This window comes from Rana temporaria, chromosome 1 (assembly GCF_905171775.1).
Source record: "Rana temporaria chromosome 1, aRanTem1.1, whole genome shotgun sequence".
NCBI classification, from domain to species: Eukaryota; Metazoa; Chordata; class Amphibia; order Anura; family Ranidae; genus Rana; species Rana temporaria.
The window spans coordinates 447,206,040-447,226,171 of record NC_053489.1 but is presented as its reverse complement, the minus strand read 5'-3'; the positions used below and the strand labels follow the sequence as shown (position 1 = coordinate 447,226,171).

Here is a 20,132-nt window from a genome sequence, read left to right as displayed (position 1 = left end):
GTGCGCTCCCGTCTCATACTTTATTCTGAGCATGCGCGGGTTTCTAAGCATACACACGAATGTGTGTAAACCAGCCCGACGAGAAACACGATGAGGAAATTGAGACTCCCGACGAGGAAAAAGAGAACTTGTTCTCTTTTTTTCTCGTCAAACCCCACGACAGTTTTCTCGACGAAATATATAAACACGACCGTTTCCTCTGCAAAAAAGCTCTGCCACCAAGTTTCTTGATGGATTCTGTCGAGGAAAACGGTCGTGTGTACGAGGCCTCAGTCACTGGGGTTGATTTACCAAAGGCAAATAGGCCGTTCATTTGCCAGGAAATCTTCCCCAGTGCTTAGCAAATGTGGTACAATTTCACTTTGCTAAGAATACTCAATCATGTGTAAGGAAAATTGAAAACAGACAATGCAAAAACTACATTTCCAAACATTGCTCAGCAAAGAACAGTAAGACAAAATAGGCATATACCACTTATATATATGAAATTTTTGTCAACGTCCTATCTTCCACTTTATATGAGTAAGAGTCTAAGATATAAAAACTAGAGAAATGTTGACATTTTAATGTTGCCTCTAACAACCATAGAGATGTCTTATTTTTACTAACCTGAACAATTAGAGCTGGACTCTAAATGGGTAATACATACATTATTCTTTCTTTATAATTTTTTATCAAGCAAGATCTTCAGTTCGGTATTCCACGTGTGTGTCCAACTACTTACTGCCCAAACACAGAAATCATCAGTATTTCACTGTAATACAGAGATATTTATCTCTCACCTTCTGAGCTGTGGTTGTGATTTCTGAATCTTTTGAAACTGGAAGGTCTTGCAGCAGTCACGGAGAAGGCCAAAGCCAGTAGACCCCAGATAACTGCCATGGCGTATGGTCTTCTTCAGCTTAACTGTAACGCCCACTTTCACCATGACGCTGTCCCTTAGGCCTTCTCCCAGGGACTACTAACCTAAAGCCTGTGAAGTCATCTCTTTCAGCCCTGGCAACAGCTCTTTGATTTTGCCTTATTTTCTTCTTTGTTAGTTTCAATAATTGATATAAGTTTAGTTCTTTCAATTGCACAATTGTTACCCTTCAAAGAAAAAAATATGTTTTTATGTCAGTTTGTAATGCATACACCACATGTTAAATACCAAGTTGTTTTACAATACTTGTTCATTTAATTATCAAGTGAGTATCAGTGGTATTTGAAAAGCTGAGCATATAAATTACACTCACCAGCTTGTCCTTGGCTCTCAAATCCACCAGCTGAAGTCCAGATCTAAGCAACTCCTGTAATTTGTATTCTTTGCCTTGCTAAACTCAAATGCCAGATTTCCTATAGACTTCTAGTGCTTGACACCTAGAGAGCAACATTAAAGCAGGAGTCCGAATCAGCAATTATACAATTTTTCAGTGTTTTTTTCTAATATACTAAAGTGCAACATAAAATTGTTATAAAGAGAATAATTATTAATCCTCTTTCATTTATATGAGTACAAAAAAAGGCATCTGATTCTATGCCATGGTCAAGATGGGTGAATATACACTGCTCAAAAAAATTAAAGAAACACTTTGAAAACATATCAGATCTCAATGGGCAAAAATCTCATGCTGGATATCTATACTGATATGGAATGTGTAATGTGTTAGGACTGATACGATGGCACATCATATGATGGAAATGAAAATTATCCACCTACAGAGGGCTGAATTCAAAGACACCCCGAAAATCAAAGTGAAAAAATTATGCAGTCCATTTTGCTGAAATTTCATTGCAACAACTCAAAATGGTCCTCAGTAGTTTGTATGGCCCCCAAGTTCTTGTATGCATGCCTGACAACATCAGGGCATGCTCCTAATGAGACGATGGATGGTGTCCTGGGGTATTTCCTCACAGATCTGGACCAGAGCACCACTGAGTTCCTGAACAGACTGTGCAGAGGTGCAACCTGGCGGCACCGGATGGACCAAAACATAATGTCCCAGAGGTGTTCTTCTGGATTTAGGTCAGGTGAGCGTGGGGGCCATTCAATAGTATCAATTTCTTCATCCTCCAGGAACTGGCTGCATTCTCTCGTCCAATGGGGCCGGGTATTGTCGTGCACCAGGAGGAACCCTGGACCCACTGCACCAGCGTAGGGTCTGACAATGGGTTCAAGGATTTCATCCCGATACCTAATGGCAGTCAGGGTGCCATTGTGTAGCCTGTAGAGGTCTGTGCGTCCCTCCTTGGATATGCCTGCCCAGACCATCTCTGACCCACCACCAAACCGGTCATGCTGAATGATGGTACAGGCAGCATAAAGTTCTCAGTGGCTTCTCCAGACCCTTTCATGTCTGTCACATATGCTTAGGGTGAACCTGCTCTCATCTGTGAAAAGCATGGGGCACCAGTGGCGGACCTACAAATTCTGGTGTTCAATGGAAAATGCCAATCAAGCTCCACAGTGTCCTGCAGTGAGCACAGAGCACACTAGAGGACGTTGGGCCCTCAGGCCACCCCCATGAAGTCTGTTTCTGATTGTTTGGTCAGAGACATTCACACCAGTGGCATGCTGGCATTTTGTAGGGCTCTGGCAGTACTCATCCTGTTCCTCCTTCTACGGCTCTGTCCAGCTCTCCTAGAGTAACTGCCTGTCTCCTGGAATCTCCTCCATGCTCTTGAGACTGTGCTGGGAGACATGGCAAACCTTCTGGCAATGACACGTTTTGATGTGCCATCCTGGAGGAGTTGGACTGCCTGTGCAACATTTATAGGGTCCAAGTATCGCCTTGTGCTACCAATAGTGACACTGACCCTAGCCAAATACAAAACTAGTGAAAAACTGTCAGAAAAGATGAGTAGGGGAAAAAAATGTCAGACACCTCCACCTGAAAAAAACATTCCTGTTTTGGAGGTCGTCTCATTGTTGCCGATCTAGTGCACCTGTTGTTAATTTCAATTAACAGCAAAGCAGCTGAAACTGATTAACAACCCCCTCTGTATACACCCCTCCCCCTCTGCTACTTAACTGACCAGATCAATATCCCAGGAGTTCTGATTCAAAAGTGTTCCTTTAATTTTTTTGAGCAGTGTAGATTGCACCTAATTCATGTCAGCATTTGCATTGACTTATAAAATATATTGTTCTTAATACACAATAACTTGCTGAATCAATCTTTTTGTCTAAATGAAATGAGTCTCTAGGGCCCAAATGTAGTAATTATAGAATCCAAAGCCTTTAGCAAGTTGTGAATAGCTCCCACACTAGAAGTTTACAAGAGGTTTAAAACTTCCATGGTCATTGAATGGCAAATGGTTGTTCCATATGCTTAAAGCGGAGCTCCGTTGTAAAAAAAAATGTAAAAGCCAGCAGCTACAAATACTGCAGCTGATGACTTATAATATTAGGACACTTACCTGTCCTGGAGTCCAGCGACGTCTGCAGCAGAAGACAAGCAATCGCTCGTCTCTCTGCTGCCCCCACCACTATCTTCAGTGAGGGAATCAGGAAGTGAAGCGTTCCGGCTTCACTGCCCGATTCCCTACGGCGCATGCGCAAGTCGCGCAGCGCTGTCCTCACTGGTCCCCGCTGTGTTCTGGGAGCCAGTGTTTCCCAGAACCCAAGGGGCAGGGGCGGGAAGTGACGCACTACCCGCAGAATCCCCGCAGAGAGGACTCCCGGAAGTGGGTGCAAATACCTGTCTTAGACAGGTATCTGCACCCCCCTCCCCCCTGAAAGGTGTCAAATGTGACACCGAAGGGGGGAGGGTTCTGATGAACGGAAATTCCACTTTAGGATGGAGCTCTGCTTTAATAACCATTGAATACATTTTTTGGTCTAATAAAATGCATATTTGGATCACTTATGTCTATAGTGGTGGAAAAAAATCTAAAATGGTCAAAGACAGATTGGACAGCATTGTCTACGTCTATCCAAATAGCCCACATTTGACCCAGCCATTTTTACTTGGCTTACAAGATATGGGCTTTTGACCTTTATTGGAAGCAAACAAATTTAGATGGAAATACTTTTTATATAACAAATGTTGTAAAATTATCACTTTAAATTAAAGCTATTTCTACTTCGCCAGTTGCCCTTTGGAAAGTAATGCAGATCAGGTACTTCTCACCCTCTCTCTCCCACTCACCCCAACACAGCCAACATCCACCCACTCCCTAAGAAGAAATATACTCTTTACCCTTAGGCCCCATACACACGGGAGGATTTATCTCTCGAGGATTTCAGCAGATTTTAATGCGATGGAGTGTACTCACCATCGCATTGAAATCCGCGCCGAAATCCTCTGGCGATGACGTGTCGCGCCTTCGCCGTGATTATGGCGCGGCGACGTGCGCGACGCTGTCATATAAGGAATTCCACGCATGCGTCTAATCATTACGACGCATGCGGGGGATCCCTTCGGACGGATGGATCCGGTGAGTCTATACAGACCAGCGGATCCATCCGTTGGGATGGATTCCAGCAGATGGATTTGCTTGGCATGTCAGCAAATATTCGATCTGCTGGAATCCATCCCAGGGGATAAATATCCGCGGAAACAGATCCGCTGGAGTGTACACACCATAGGATCTATCCGCTGAAACCCATTTGCTGGGATTTTTCAGCGGATGGATTCTATGGTGTGTACGGGGCCTTAGAGACACATGCTATCTAACTTATATGGCTTACTAATCCTCTCCCTGATTACTACAACATTTACTTCAGTACAAAAAGACTATGGGCCAGATTCTTGTAGAATCCGCGTAGGCGTAGCGTAAGCCATTTACACTACGCCGCCGCAAATTACTGGAGCAAGTGCCGTATTCTCCAAGCACTTGCTCCGTAATTTGCGTCGGCGTAGTGTAAATGGCCCGGCTTAAGGCCGCGTAATTCAAAGGGGGTGGTTTGTATTTAAATTAAGCGCGCCCCCGCGCAGATCGAACTGCGCATGAGCCGGGCGTTAAAATAGCCCAGTGCGCATGCTCCAGCTCACGACAGAAAACGTCAATGACACCGACGTGAGCGTCATTGACGTAAAGTCCTATTCGCGAACGACTTACGAAAATGACGCAAACGACGGAAAAAGACGACGCTGACCCGACGCCATACTTAACATGGCATACGACGGACCTTCGTAAACTTACCCCTCATATAGCAGGGGTAATTTACACTTACGCAAACGTCGTAAAATCACTGCGTCGACCACGCGTACGTTCGGGAATCTCGTGTAAATAGCGAATTTGCATAGACGACGGGGAAAACAACGTCGGCGACACCTAGCGGCGGGAAAAAAAATTACATCTAAGATCTGACAGCGTAAGAGCCTTACGCCTGTCAGATCTAATGGATATCTATGCGTAACTGATTCTAAGAATCAGTCGCATAGATACACCGGGCCAGATTAGGACTTACGACTGCACAAATGGCGTTGCGCCGTCGTAAGGCCTTTGAGAATCTGGCCCTATATTCTTAATTTTTCCCACAGGTCATCAATTTCAAACAAATTTCAGAGATCAGGTTTTAGAATACAATCCCCATGATATAGGGTCTCAAACATCCTTCATAACATTTTCCCCCCAATCGTCCCTTTTGTGTTGGAGATGCAAACAATCCACCAGTGCATATTTTTGGGGAATGTCCTATACTCAGATGTTTCTGGGCTTGGGATCTTCATCCTCATGACTAAGCTCCGAGGGGTGGAGCGAAATTCATTAGAAGTCTGGCCTACTACTTTTGGTGACTTCGGGTGCGATTTGTATAGACATCTGTACAGAAACTCACACAGATGTCTCTTAAATCGCTCCTGAAGTCGGACTGACATGCAGGTATGAAATTGTCGCACAATTTCAATCCTGCTGTCAGTGTGAACCTAGGCTCAATGTCACTTTGGCTCTCTAAAATTTATCAAATTTAAAATTCAATTCTGACCTGAAAAACCAAGATAAAAAGTTAAAGAAAAAATTGTCCTACTGGTTGGAGTTCACATGTTCTCAAAGAGTATTGCTCCCTCCTGTTCTCCCCTTAATGGGTGTAACAATGTACAATCTCAGTAAGAATTCTTTGGGGTTGTTGATTAACATTATAACCTCCACTCATTCCCCTCCCCTCCTCCCCCTTTGCCCATAACTACTCCTTCATCTTTTTATTAATTTCCCTTTCTGCTTTCTGTGTCGGTCAATATACCTTGTTTGGATGTTTAAGAAGACTTACCTCACTTGGTAACTTTCCACAGTCTTTTTTTTTTATTTATTTTTTATTTCAATTCTTAATTTTTTTTGTTAAGAAAAAAAGAAGAAACCAAAAGAAAAACAGACAGCATATATGGATATTACATTACAGCTTCCTCTTCAGCTATATTACATTGCGTATATTACATCAAAAGAAAATAATAATACATCCACAAGGCCTTAAATTCCAATATAACGGGGGGAAAATGGCAAAAAAGAATACTATTCCTTCTTCAACTTAAATCCATTCTTCCCCAGTTACTTCATCCCCCGCCCTAATTAATCCATCTATTCCATACTTTTTAATCTCTTGTTTTAAGCTAATTCTTTCTTTAACTCCATTTTTCTTCCTTCCCTGTTTTTTTTCCCCTATACCCTCACCCCGTATCCCCTCCTCAAGACCCCCGTCTCCTCCACTCCCCGTCTCCACACTATGTGGAGCAACGGGGAGAAAAAAAAGAAAGACCCCAACCCCCTTGTTGTCTTCTCCGATGCACGATGTCCAGGCAGCCTTCTTTTTACTCTCTCTCCCTGCCAAACTAATTCTTATTCTTACTCCCCTTATAACTTTTTACCTTCCTCTGATTGTACAAATAGCTCCCATGGTGCCCATATCATTTTAATTTGTTCTTTCTTATCTATCGTCATTGGCAAAAGTTTCTCCATTATTCCTATTTTTCTGACTTTATTGAGCCACATTGAAATTGAGGGTACTTTAGGATCCTTCCAGTTTATTGCGATACAGATTTTTGCCGCATTTATCAGATGACACAGCACTGACTTCATATATCTTTTCGGTGGAATTTGTGTATGATGTAACAGGAAAAAAGCAGGATCATCTGGAATCTGATACTCCGTAAGTATTTGAGTGATTCTCTTTGCCAGAATTGTCTTATTATTGGACAACCCCAGAATATATGTATCATTGTCCCTTTCTCCCCACAACTTTCCACAGTCTAACCAAGACATCATAAGATGATGGTCACGAAAGACAGATGAGATGCATAATGTTCTACCTGCCTTATATAACTGTGTACCCATCTGTTACCATGATATTTTGGCTTTGTATTTTCAATATGTTTTTCTCAAATAAAGAAGGAAAACAATGTGAAGAGGAAAATTCAAATTAATAATCCTACAATCTTACTTCAGTAAACTAAAATAGGTTTTATACGTGGCTTAAGAAACACATAACTGTAAACCCACACTGCAAACTTTCTATACTGTTTTCTATACCGCTTTCCCTTTATCAGCCTCTAAAATTTCCAAATGTTCTTACCCTGCAGCTCCCCCAATTACTCTATTTGACCTCTTCCAACATCTCCTGCTCTCCATGGCTTATCTGTCTTGATGCATACAGTTGGGAATATTGGCAGATATGACTTGCTCCAGATGTCAAAATAATTATTATATCTGGATCTTGAGACTGCACAGTTCTAGTTATAAACCTTAGCCTGCCAGAGATAGCTGAAACACATTTGGACAATGGTTTACATACACAAAATAATGTGTCCTGTTGTAAAATAGGTTTTCTATGTTATCATTTAATTATTTACAGTTTTTATTGTATTTAATGTTAAAAACAAAAATACAATTTTATGTATTGTACATGTTCCCTAATTATTTGATTTACCCCTTGCAGCCTATAAGATAGTAAGTATGAGTGATCTCCAAAAAGAATAACAGATTTCTACAGGCTTAAAAAAACATAATAACATAACATGTAAAATTGACCTAAATAGCAGTTAGCCAAGAAATATTAAAAAACTAGAGAGACAATGGATGAAATACATGGAAAAGGGGACTAAACTTATGTTATGGCAATGGGTTTGCTGTCAAAATGCTAATGCAAAAAAATGTTCTTAATGTACTGAATTGTTCTGTCATGGGTTATCATTTGCCTACAGAATGTGCACATCACAAAACAATTTAGAAACATTATTTCCACAAGTCAAAAAGAGGAAAAGCCTCTCATCACCTGTTTCTTAAAAATATCACCAGGGTCAGTAAGGTGGCCGGTAAAGCTCCTCTTATTGCACCAAAAATCCTTGCTACTGAAGAAAATATAGAGAGTGGCCACTTGTTGGGGAGTTCCTTTCCTATTAACATGCTTGAATTATGCTGGGGAACAGAATAGGCTGGTATTAGCATTGAGGGGGCTGCACACACACACCTGCCCTCTTGTAATGGTTACAATGCCTTGAAAAGTATTCATACACCTTGCAATTTTCCACACTTTGTCATGTTGCAACTGTAGCGCCTGTGTACTTTTGAGTACAGGTGCTATGTCAAATTTAGTTGGGGAATGAGAGAGTTACATGCTCTCATTCATATTTGATCTGTTAAATTGGGCTGCTGCCAGCCCTGGGCTGTCCCGTGGGTTCATTCTGTGTTCCAAAGATACCTTCCCATCTTTGGATAGCAGGTGGCACCAGAGGGGTCCAGGCGGAGCCACTTTTCTCCCCCAGCGGGGCATGCTGGGGGAGGGTATTTCTGTGGCAGACGCCATTTTGTGGGGTCCTTCGCTTCCTTCCGTTCCGGGTTCCAGGTGCGGCACCCACCTTCAGGGTGTGCGCACATCACGGGCCCCAGCGATATGGCCTACCAGGCCGGGGCGCACGTGCTACGTGGAGTTCCTGACTCTGGGCCCTCATGGCCCGGAGCAACTGATGCTAAAAAGGGGCCCCAGTGACTTACTGGGTCCTCCATCTCTTGACAAGAAGATCCTGTACTGTATTTGTAAAACATTTTGAAAAACATTTCTTATTTTCTTTCCACTTCAAAAATATGGGCCACTTTGTGTTGGTCCATCACATAAAATCCCAATAAAATACATTTACATTTTTTGGTTGGACAAAATGTGGATAATTTCAAGGGGTATGAATACTTTTTTAAGGCACTGTATATCAGCCCACACATCAGGTGTGTCCGTCTGCCATTTTTCAGGGGAGTTAAGTGAAGATTATACATTTCTGTAATTAAAATTGTTGGAAAAAATGTAAAAAACAAAACAAAAAAACTGATCCATTAGAAATGTTTGCTGGTGTATATGTTAGCATTTGTGCCTCCAGATGGTCTTTGAAACAACCTGATTTGGGAGGAATCCTGATGTACACACCTCAGTTCACCTACTGCAAAATTTTATTTGAATGTGACCCTTAAGAAAGAAATATTGGTGGACTGCGAACATTCAAAATATCAAACATACATCACACTACTTGGTAAGTACTAAACTACAGGCCATTAGAAACAGAAAGTTAGTAGGTATTAAAGGGGTTGTAAAGGTTCGTTTTTTATTTTCTAAATAGGTTCCTTTAAGCTAGTGCATTGTTTGTTCACTTACCTTTTCCTTCAATTTCCCTTCTAAATGTTTTTTTTCTTTGTTTTGAGTGTTAGATTGGCTACAATGTGCAGTTATCAAATACCGAATTGGAGATAACAAATAAATGACTAAATTGCCTTGAATGATATGCTAGCTCTTCGGGGTTGCAAGCCTTAGTCAGATCTGTCCTATTAAAACACTGGAGATCATTGTGGCTTGTATACATTTGGCTGTAAGACTGCACAGTGCTGCTAAGTTAGTAATGTAAATAAAAGTTGCCAAGTAGGATACAGGTGCCCCACACAATCACATTCCCTAAACTACCATGTCTCAGAGCTTATACCAGATTTAACATAAAGAAAGCAGTATGTCTTCCTTCAAACTTTTAAGGCCCCTTTCACACGGACGGATAGAATGGTGCTTTTAGCTGCCGATTTTCTAATTTTCTACTGCAGCTGAAAGCACACACTGCTTTTCTATGGCCCCATTCACACACTGCGTTTAGCTGTGGTTTCGTTATATGCGGTTTGGTGCAGATAGAAAAAATAGATTTCACTGCGTCCAGGTATGGCTTTGCGCAGCTATCCGCGAATAACTGCAGGTAGTCGCAGTGATTTTTGCCAGCTGCGGATAGCAGCGTGAAGGTGGGGAAGAAAAAACCCAGAAAGCACATCACAATCGCTAGGTATACCTGGAAATGACACATGAAGTTGATTAGAGGGATAGAGGAGAGAGGAGAAGGCAGCATGGCGATGGCGGCAAGATATCTCTCACATGAGGCCATAATAGCCCTTGGCCATGACCGACCAGAGCTATGGGACTCAGAATGTCCAGGATACGCAGACAGAGTAATGAAGAGATTGAAGTGGGAGGAAGTGTACTGATTTCTGACACCGAACTGGGATAATATGTCTTCAAGTGAACAAGATAACTGAGGTGAGTGCTACGTTTGTTGTGTATATGTTGCCCATAGTAACCAAACTCTAACCACAAGCTGAAGATTAACCCCATAAATGACCAGGCCATTATTTGCAATAGAGCACTGCGTCACTCAGCGTTTGTTCATATATATTTTGCAGGAAAGGATATTTACACTAGGTGGAGATCTCTACGCGACCGCTACAAAAAATAAATCAATGAAGAGAAGTCTGCTGATCGAAGCGGAGCACCCTCGACACGCCGGAGGTCGTTTTTAAGGCATACCACCGAGATGCGTCCGTGAGTATATATATATATATATATATATATATATATATATATATATATATATATATATATTTTACTTTTATTTGTATTTTTAAGGACTCCCCTACACTGTGGATTTTTACAGACAGTTTTAGCGCTAAAAATAGCACCTAAATACCGCCTGTAAAACTCCAAAAGTCCTGCCAGCAGCAGCTTTGGAGTGGTGGTATGTTTACCGCTCCTTCATCTCTCCTTCCTTGCTCCTTCGCATTGAAATTTATGGGAAAACACAGTAAGACCGCTGGCAATGCGTTTCTGCTCTGCCGAGGTGCATTGCAGGCGGTAACCCTTTTTTCCATACTCAGACTGTCTTGGGTTATGTCGCAAATAATAATATATTCAATATTTACTGGCAGAAATATGAAAGTCCAGTAGGCCTCAGAATTGACGTGAACGATCGTAAATGGAAAAAAAAACACACCTTAGCTCATGTTTGACGAGTGTCCAAGGCGTGAACAATTGGATTAGTTATCTATAACATTTACAAGCTTGGGTGGAAAGTTTAGAACAATGATGTTTTTTGCAACCAAACAAGAGATGTTTAAGGAGACAATCTACAGATCTACAGATAGCTAAACTGACCATCTTCTAATTTTTTTGAGTCCTTGGTGGAAACGAAAGACAAGGCCTGATGTGTACTCAGAATGATTTGAACAATTATATCAAAGTAGCTGGGAGTGGACAAACTGGTGTCTTGAGCTCTCGGGCTATTGGGACTTTTTGTTTAAGAAAACTATGGCAAAACTATGAATAGATTTTGGTAAATAAACAGTATTGACCCAGCTGTCTCTTAGACAATAGCAGAAGAACCTAGTTAATTACGCACCAAGGACAAAGACATGCCTCTATCTATGATATGGACATATCATATGATACAAGTCAGAAATATTTTAAAATACACATGATATTGAAAGTAAGAATATACGTTGACCAAAAGAATCCCTAAGAAGAAATTGTTTACACAGCTGAGCTATTATCCTGTCTTCATTAAGAGACAGTCTAAAGTCTGCTGATTTAGAGACTTTTTTAGAAGAAAGAAATGTATAAATACATATATGTATATGAGTTTAAATAGAAGTGTGATAGAAGCTAACTAGCATTATGAAAGACGTCAAATTGTGATTATAAAAATATAAATTAACCTGTAACACATATTCATCAAACACATATCAAAATGATTCATATATCCACATTAATAGTCATATCAATTGATTGAGGGATATAAAATGTGCATGTTTAGAAAAACAGTTTTTAAAAGATATACGTTTATAAAGGAATATAGAAGCATGTTATGTAGGATTCAAAAGTATACTAATTGGATTTTATGAAATATAAACTTACCAGAATGTGTATATGTGTGCGTATATATATATATATATATATATATATATATATATATATATAGTCACCCCAATAATATAAATATTAACGTATAGATAATCTCACAATAAAGGTGAGACACCTAGTGGTTGAAAGTGAGGATCTCCGAGTCTAGGGAACAGTTAAATCATTAAGTGGTCAGCCAATAGAAACCAGACACGTCTGGACAGTAACTCCCATTTCTGAAACCCACCTATGAGATAAGGCCACATATCGGCTGGGCAGAATAGAGTATAACTTTATAGTCTTATTGTCCTGACGGGTATAAAAAAGGAGAAAATTAGATCAGAGATTGATCATTGGGGAAAATGGATCAATGACTGAAGTATGACTGGAGGAGGAAGGATCCATGTAGGGATGACTCAGGACTGACTCCGACGGGGAGGGGCACACTAGCACAATGCATGAGGACATATTATTATCCCATGAAGATCCATAGAAAGCCACTGCAGCCATTTAGCTCTGGTCACTTGCAAGTAGGAAATAGCCATTTTTGGAATGGGTAATTATGCCATTTTTGATTTTATCTTGAATCTATTGTTGTTCCCTAAAATGTTGAAATGTTGACGTTGTTCTCTAAAGTACAAAGTATTGAATATCTTGTAATTATGGTTTGTTCTCAGTAATCAATAACTGGTAGATTTTTCCCTAAAGAGTACATTTTTCATTCTATTTTTCTTTTTACGTAGTTACAATTTTATTGACAAAACAAACGTCCAATACATTTCACATTGTTAACCACTTACTTACCTGCAGTATAGTAACGGTTGGACATGTGAAATAGACGCTTTTGTTTCATTGTCATTTACACAAAGTTATTGAAACCACATTGAGAACCTATCATGGCACAAATGTCAGATGTACTGCATACCCATTTTGGTTGGTATTTTATTGATTTTAAAATAGTTCATGTAACGCAATTGGTATTTTAATTTCATGTAAATATTCATATTTTTGTCGACCAATAAATTAGCTATTTTGTATGATCATACGTCTCCGTGAATAAGTTTCATATTATAGACTATGTCATATAGATTGACTTGTATTTAAAAATATCTTCATTAAAAAATAATTCAAAATAAATTACTGTGCGGGTAAAAATGACCTTAAAAAAGCACAACAAGACGGTATAGTGCCGCTAAAAATAGCGGCGCTACACCATCACCACACATCCTGCCCCAGTGTGAAAGGGGCCTTATAGCTGCGGTGTACTTTTGATTTCAATGGGCATTAGAGGTGAAGAAGCAGTATACACAGCGCTCCTTCACCACTCCAAAGATGCTGCTCTACCAGTGCACCGCTACAGTGTGAAAGTGTTTGGGCAGCAGCTGCATTTTGGGGCCGGTTTGTAGGCGCCAGCAAACCGCTCCAGTGTGAAAGGGGTCTAAACCACCTGAAAAAAAACCTAGTGTGAAAGGATTCTAAAACCCTTGTTTGAATGTTACCCCAGCTACAGATAGAGGGCTATTCGGTAGTGTACACATTACAGCAGGGCTCAAAATTTCAAGTCCTGAGCTACTAACCAGGTCTTAAGAGTTACTCACTGCCAGTTCCCCCACCCAAATTCTACCCTGCCCCGCCCCTATACATGCCCTCATAAATTATCTCATGAAATGACACTGTTAAATGCTTTATTCAGTATTAGATTTTGTTTTGCCTCCCTCAGTACACCTCTACCAACAACACCTCCCCAGTACACCTCTATCTTCAACGCCTCCCCCCAGTACACCTCTACCAACAACACCTCCCCTAGTACACCTCTATCTTCAACGCCTCCCCCCAGGTACACCTCTACCAACAACACCTCCCCCAGTACACCTCTATCTTCAACGCCTCCCCCCAGTACACCTCTACCAACAACACCTCCCCCAGTACACCTCTATCTTCAACGCCTCCCCCCAGTACACCTCTACCAACAACACCTCCCCCAGTACACCTCTATCTTCAACGCCTCCCCCCAGTACACCTCCCCCAGTACACCTCTCCCTCCAATGCCTTCCCCCAGTACGCCTCTCCCTCCAACGCCTCCCCCCATACACCTCTCCCTCCAACCCCTCCCCCCAGTACACCTCTCCCTCCAACGCCTCCCACCAGTACTCCTCTACCTCCAACACCTCCCCAGTACACCTCTCCCTCCAACGCCTCCCCCAGTACTCCTCTACCTCCAACACCTCCCCCAGTACTCCTTTCCCTCCAACACTTCCTCCCAGTACACCTCTACCTCCAATGCCTCCCCCAGTATACCTCTACCTCCAACATTTCCCCCCAGTACACCTCTACCTCCAACGCTTCCCCCCATACACCTCTCCCTCCAACGCCTCCCCCCAGTACACCTCTCCATCCAACGCCTCCCCCAGTACACCTCTCCCTCCAACGCCTCCCCCCAGTACACCTCTACCTCCAACTCCTCCCCCAGTACACCTCTACCTCCAACTCCTCCCCCCAGTATACCTCTACCTATAATGCCTCCCCCAGTACACCTCTACCTCCAACGCTTCCCCCAGTACACCTCTTTCTCCAACGCCTTCCCCCAGTACACCTCTGCCTCCAACGCCTCCCCCCAGTACACCTCTGCCTCCAACGCCTCGCACAGTACACTTCTACCTCCAACGCCTCCCCCCAGTACACCTCTACCTCTAATTCCTCTTCCCAGCATATCTCTGCCTCCAATGCCTCCCTCCATCTGTGTTTTTAATGACCGCCCCTAGCACACCTCGTCTTCTGACCTCCCCTTTCCAGAACACTATGCCTCCAATCTTCCCCCCAATCCAGCGCATCTATCCAATTCCAACACCACTCCTGCCAATCTATCATATGGAAGGCAGGGCGGTGGTGAAGGCATAGGTATAATGTATTAGGAAGGGGGTGTAATTGGAGGCATGGATATGATTCAGATCTCCAATAACTCCCACGCCCCAATCCATGGCATCTATGCCTTCAATTAGCACTCCCCCACCCCCCCCCCCAATCCAGCACATGCTTGCACTCAATACCACCCCCCAGCACACCAGCACACATATTATTTAATCCCCCATTGTACCCTTCCCTAACGGGTGTCATTCATCACTGTGCCCACTGAGGGCAGACCGAGACGGTTTGAGCCTGCCCACTTAGGACCGCCCCACTCCTTAGATGTGCAGCAGGAGGGAGGCGGAGTGGGCGGTCCCAGGCGGCTCTTTAATGCCTATTAAACAGCATAATCTGTGTGCCTGAAAGGAGATGATCAGGAAGGAGGCAGAGAGGGGCGGTCCCGGGCGGCTCTTTAATGCCTATTGAAGTGCACGGACTTTGTGCCTGGCTAGGTGTGTTCAGTAAAACAGAGGCAGAGAGGGGCGGTCCCGGACAGCTCTTTCATGCCTATTAAACAGCATGGTCTGTGTGCCTGGGCAGGGATGTGTGGCAGGAGGTGGAGAGGGGCGGTCCCAGGCGGCTCTGGAATGTATATTGAAGTGCACGGTCTGGGTGGGGATTGAGGCAGAAAGGGGCGGTCCCAGGTGGCTATTTTATGCCTATTGAACAGCAGGTTCTGTGTGCCTTGGTGGATATGTGTGGCAGGAGGTGGAGAGGTGTGGTCCTACGCGGCTGACTATGTATGTATTGAAATGGCTGTGCTGCGAGCCTGTTCTCGGCTGGAGCACTGGCTATACATTCCTGGGACAGAACAGCCCTGTCATTACTCGCCCTCCTCATTTATTTACTCGCCAAATGCGAGTAGGCGAGTGCAAATTTTGAGGGCTGCATTACAGTATTCTGCAAACATTCAAACCATTGTATGTATTTTCTTTTTTATAATTGTAATGTTTTTTCAAACCTAAACTGTCTCAAGTGTTTCTGCCAGAGTGAGGTGTACAAGTCCGTCACCAGAAAATGATTTAGACAAAAGTCAAGAAACAATTTCAGAGACAGTTTTACCCAATGATAGTCAAGCAGTGACTCATGAATCTGTGGTATGTATTTCCAAAATGTCACTACCTACATCCACAAACAACTTACAACTTACTACTGACACAACTGTTGTTGGTGCATTTAAATATTCTTAGAGGTGGAACAACAGTTTCTGGTTTTGGGCAAAATAACACATCAGGCTTTGGGGGGGGGGGGGGGGCAACATTCAACTCGGCTTTTGAGCAAAGGACCACATCAGTCTTTGGAGGTGTTCACAATACTTATGGCTTTGAAGGTCTTGCTGCTAATACCGCGACATCAGTTTTTGGAGGCAAAATCAAGTACCTGTGTCTGATCTATTTAACCACTTAAGGACCCTGTCCAAATCTCCGTGATCGTGCCCGCGGGACCCGCAGATCCGATCGCCACCGGTGTCCCGCGATCGGTCTCAGGAGCTGAAGAACGGGGAGAGGTGTGTGTAAACACACCTTCCCCGTTCTTCATTGTGGCAATGTCACTGACGTCACACGTCCAGCCCCAACCCCCTACAGTTAGAAACACATATGAGGTCACACTTAACCCCTTCAGCGCCCCCTAGTGGTTAACTCCTAAACTGCATTTGTAATTTCCACAGTAATCAGTGCATTTTTATAGCACTTTTCGCTGTGAAAATGACAATGGTCCCAAAAATGTGTCAAAATTGTCCGATGTGTCTGCCATAATGTCGCAGTCATGAAAAAAATCGCTGTTGGCCGCCATTAGTAGTAAAAAAATAATATTAATAAAGATGCCATAAAACTATCCCCTATTTTGTAAATGCTATAAATTTTGCGCAAACCAATCGATAAACGCTTATTGCGATTTTTTTTACCAAAAATAGGTAGAAGAATACGTATCGGCCTTAACTGAGAAAAAAAAATGTATATCTTTTTTGGGGATATTTATTATAGCAAAAAGTAAAAAATATTGTTTTTTTTTCAAAATTGTCGCTCTATTTTTGTTTATAGCACAAAAAATAAAAACCGCAAAAGAAAGCTCTATTTTGTTTGGGAGCCACGTCGCACGACCGCGCAATTGTCAGTTAAAGCGATGCAGTGCCGAATCGCAAAAAGGGGCAAAAAGGGGCAAGGTCCTTAACCTGCATAATGGTCCGGGTCTTAAGTGGTTAAAACAGGTGCTGCAAGCTCTGCCACTACTTTAATATTTGGGCAAGCATCAGGTGTGTCAGTATGCTGTCCACCAAGTGTTACTTCTACTTCAAAAGCATAATCTGTATATTCTATCTATTTGCAGGCAACTTCTGGTAGGAGAGTCCAGTCTAGTTCTACCACTACCACTCGTCGACCACGCCGTACTCAACAAGAACCCCCTTTTGAAGAATATTTTGATCTTTCCCTGGCAAGTCTGCAGACCATTCATATTCATCCTGTGCAAAGTGTACAGGCGGACTTCTGAAATCGGGTCTGCAGGAGTACTTCTGGGGTTAAGTCTTGATTCAATCCCCCAGGACAAGAGGCTGAGCTTTTTAATGGTTCAGAGGCCTCCACAACAAGAGCATGGACCTGAGATGGGCAATCGTTGGGCTGTGTAATATTGTCAGAATCCATGGCTTCTCCTGGGAGCCTTGGAGAAAACAGTGGAAGAGCAGGATGTAGCCAATTTTGAACCTCTGGGGGAAATAGTGCTAGTCTAACATAGAGGTGTGCACCAGCAAAGTAAAGAAATTTCAAACCCTGTGGGAAGAGATCCCATGAGTTGTCCTACAACAGCCAAATTCCAAGCAATATCAAGAGAGAAGGAACCCAAGAGGAATCAAGATGCTTTTACTCTAAATTCCTCATACCCATTGAGACCCACATAGAAGCCTACAAGGAGATTTTCAAAAAAACTGTCCAAGTTCCTGAGCCACACATTTTTCTGCCACCAGAGGTTCAGTGGTGGTTGTCTCCTATTCCTCTACCATTATATCCAAGGCAATCAGAATGCAGATTTTAACAGTGAAGGGCCGCTCACCTTGCTACAAATCATTTGCTAAGCTACCTCTACCTTAACGATGTGATCTTTTTGAGCTGCTGAGGGAGAGAAGCTGAGGAACTTATCTTCTCTGGGCATGTCCAAAAACCCAAGAAGTTGTGGAAAATGGATGTAAAGAACTTGGGCCTGCATCTGAGCATAGTGAATAAATAGGTACTCTGCTAAAGTTTTGACGCTGTTTCTTACACAATGTTTTGTTTGTGGCTAACACTAATGCCATGTACACACGGTCGGAATTTCCAACAAGCTTGTTGTCGGAAATCCAGTGTGTAGGCTCCATCGGTTTTTCCAACAACAAAAATTTGAGAGCTGGTTCTCAAATTTTCTGTTTGTCATAGAAATCTGTTTGTGCCTGGCATTGAAAACGTTAAAATCAGAGGAGCCTCATACATTTTTCTGAGTTGGCTACAAACACGCAATCAAGTTTGCTAGGCGTTACAGGCAGAAAAGAATACACAGAGAGGAAAGGAGGACAAGAGAAAAGAGAACATTGAAAAAGAGATTAGGAACAGATGTGAGGACTATTGAGGAAAAGCAGAGCGTGGGAAAGAATGAAATGGGGAAATGGAAAGGAAAGCAAGCACTGACAGACAGAGCGAGAGAGAGAGAGAGAGAGAGAAAGAGAGAGAGAGAGAGAGAGAGACTGAAAGAGAAATTGAGAGAAAAGGAACAAAAGACTCACGCGTATTCCTCTCCCTAGAGTAAAACAAACTTTTAGTTTAATAAAGTTCTAAAGCATCGTTATACTCAGGTTTACTAGAAAGTGGTGTTTCTGGGCAATACATCAATAGCATTGTTGTAAACTTAGTTAGAATCTTTTAGTGCATGGTACACTGTAAACGCATCAACTTTGTTTGTAAAAGAAGATGCGACTTGACCTCCTGACAGAGGAAAGGAAGGAACAATGGGCCAAATCCACAAAAGAGATACGCAGGCGGAACTGCTGTTCAGCCTGCGTATCTCTGTGCCTAACTTTGGAAACGATCCTGCGTATCTCTGTGCCTAACTTTGGAAACGATCCTCAAAAGGATTTTTCCAAAGTTAGGCAGAAGATCTGACATCTGTAAGACACTTACACTGTCAGATCTTAAGATGCAGTACCGCATCCGCCGCTGGGGGCATTTCGAGTCGAAATGCCGCCTAGCGTATGCAAATGAGTACTTAAGCAGATCCACAAAGCTTTTAAGCTTTGTGTTTTCTGCGTAAGTTACGATTTGCACGCGTAAAATTAGGGCTGGTTTTACAATGTGTAAAGTTAGTACACCATGTAAAACCAGACCTTTTTTTCGATCGCCGCGTTTTTTTTTTTAAATTTGAATTTTTTTTCCCGGCGCGTAAATTTTTTTTCACCCGTCGCAACTTTATTGTCCCGTCGCGATCCCCAAAGCCCGGCGTAAATTACGTTCGCGCGCTGCACGTCGGGAAAAATGACGTCACACGCATGCGCAGTACGTCCGGCGCGGGAGCGCGCCTAATTTAAATGGGAATCGCCCATTTAAACTAGGAACGCCTTACGATGGACGGAGTTAAGTTGCGCTGCCGCAATTTTCCGGGTAAGTGCTTTGAGGATCGGTACTTAACTTCGGAAAATTGCGGCAGTGTAACTTAACTCTGAAAAGTTAAGTTAGGCTGCATGTCTGTGGATTTGGCCCAATGATTCTTTCTAGGCTTGTCAGCCAATTAGATTCTCCTCTTCATTCTCCCACTACTACACTAGAAGAATAATACAGAACAGATTATTCAACAGACACTTTTACAAGAAGCCCATGTCATTGTGTATACATGCTTTAGAAAATATGAGAGGAACATCTGACTGTAGTAAAATTACATGCACAAAACCTTCTGGATGCAGCACGGTCAATAAAAACAGAGCCAAACTGTTTTCAAAGTTTTCATAATATTCCTTTATTTTCAATGCAAGCTTTGCAGTTAATATATTAATGAAAGTCCTACTAATATAACATAAAGCCACAAAACATCAGAAAACTGTAAAAGATAAAAAAATTAACACGAGTGGCGTGTAAAAAGGAACCTATATTACTCATCTGTATAAAGC

The 20,132-nt window shown here is 42.4% G+C and overlaps 1 protein-coding gene across 2 annotated transcripts in view; it reads right to left on the bottom strand.

Moving 5' to 3' along the window:
- ADAMTS10 (ADAM metallopeptidase with thrombospondin type 1 motif 10) overlaps positions 1-20,132 on the bottom strand; it is a 203,937-nt gene that overhangs the window by 96,242 nt on the left and 87,563 nt on the right. For both annotated transcript variants that reach the window (XM_040327130.1, XM_040327138.1), the window contains 2 exons: positions 1,236-1,359; positions 783-1,089 (listed from right to left, as the gene is read on the bottom strand). In XM_040327130.1, the coding sequence (XP_040183064.1) occupies positions 783-882 (100 nt within the window). In that variant the 5' untranslated portion in view covers positions 883-1,089; positions 1,236-1,359. The remainder of the gene's footprint in view (positions 1-782; positions 1,090-1,235; positions 1,360-20,132) is intronic.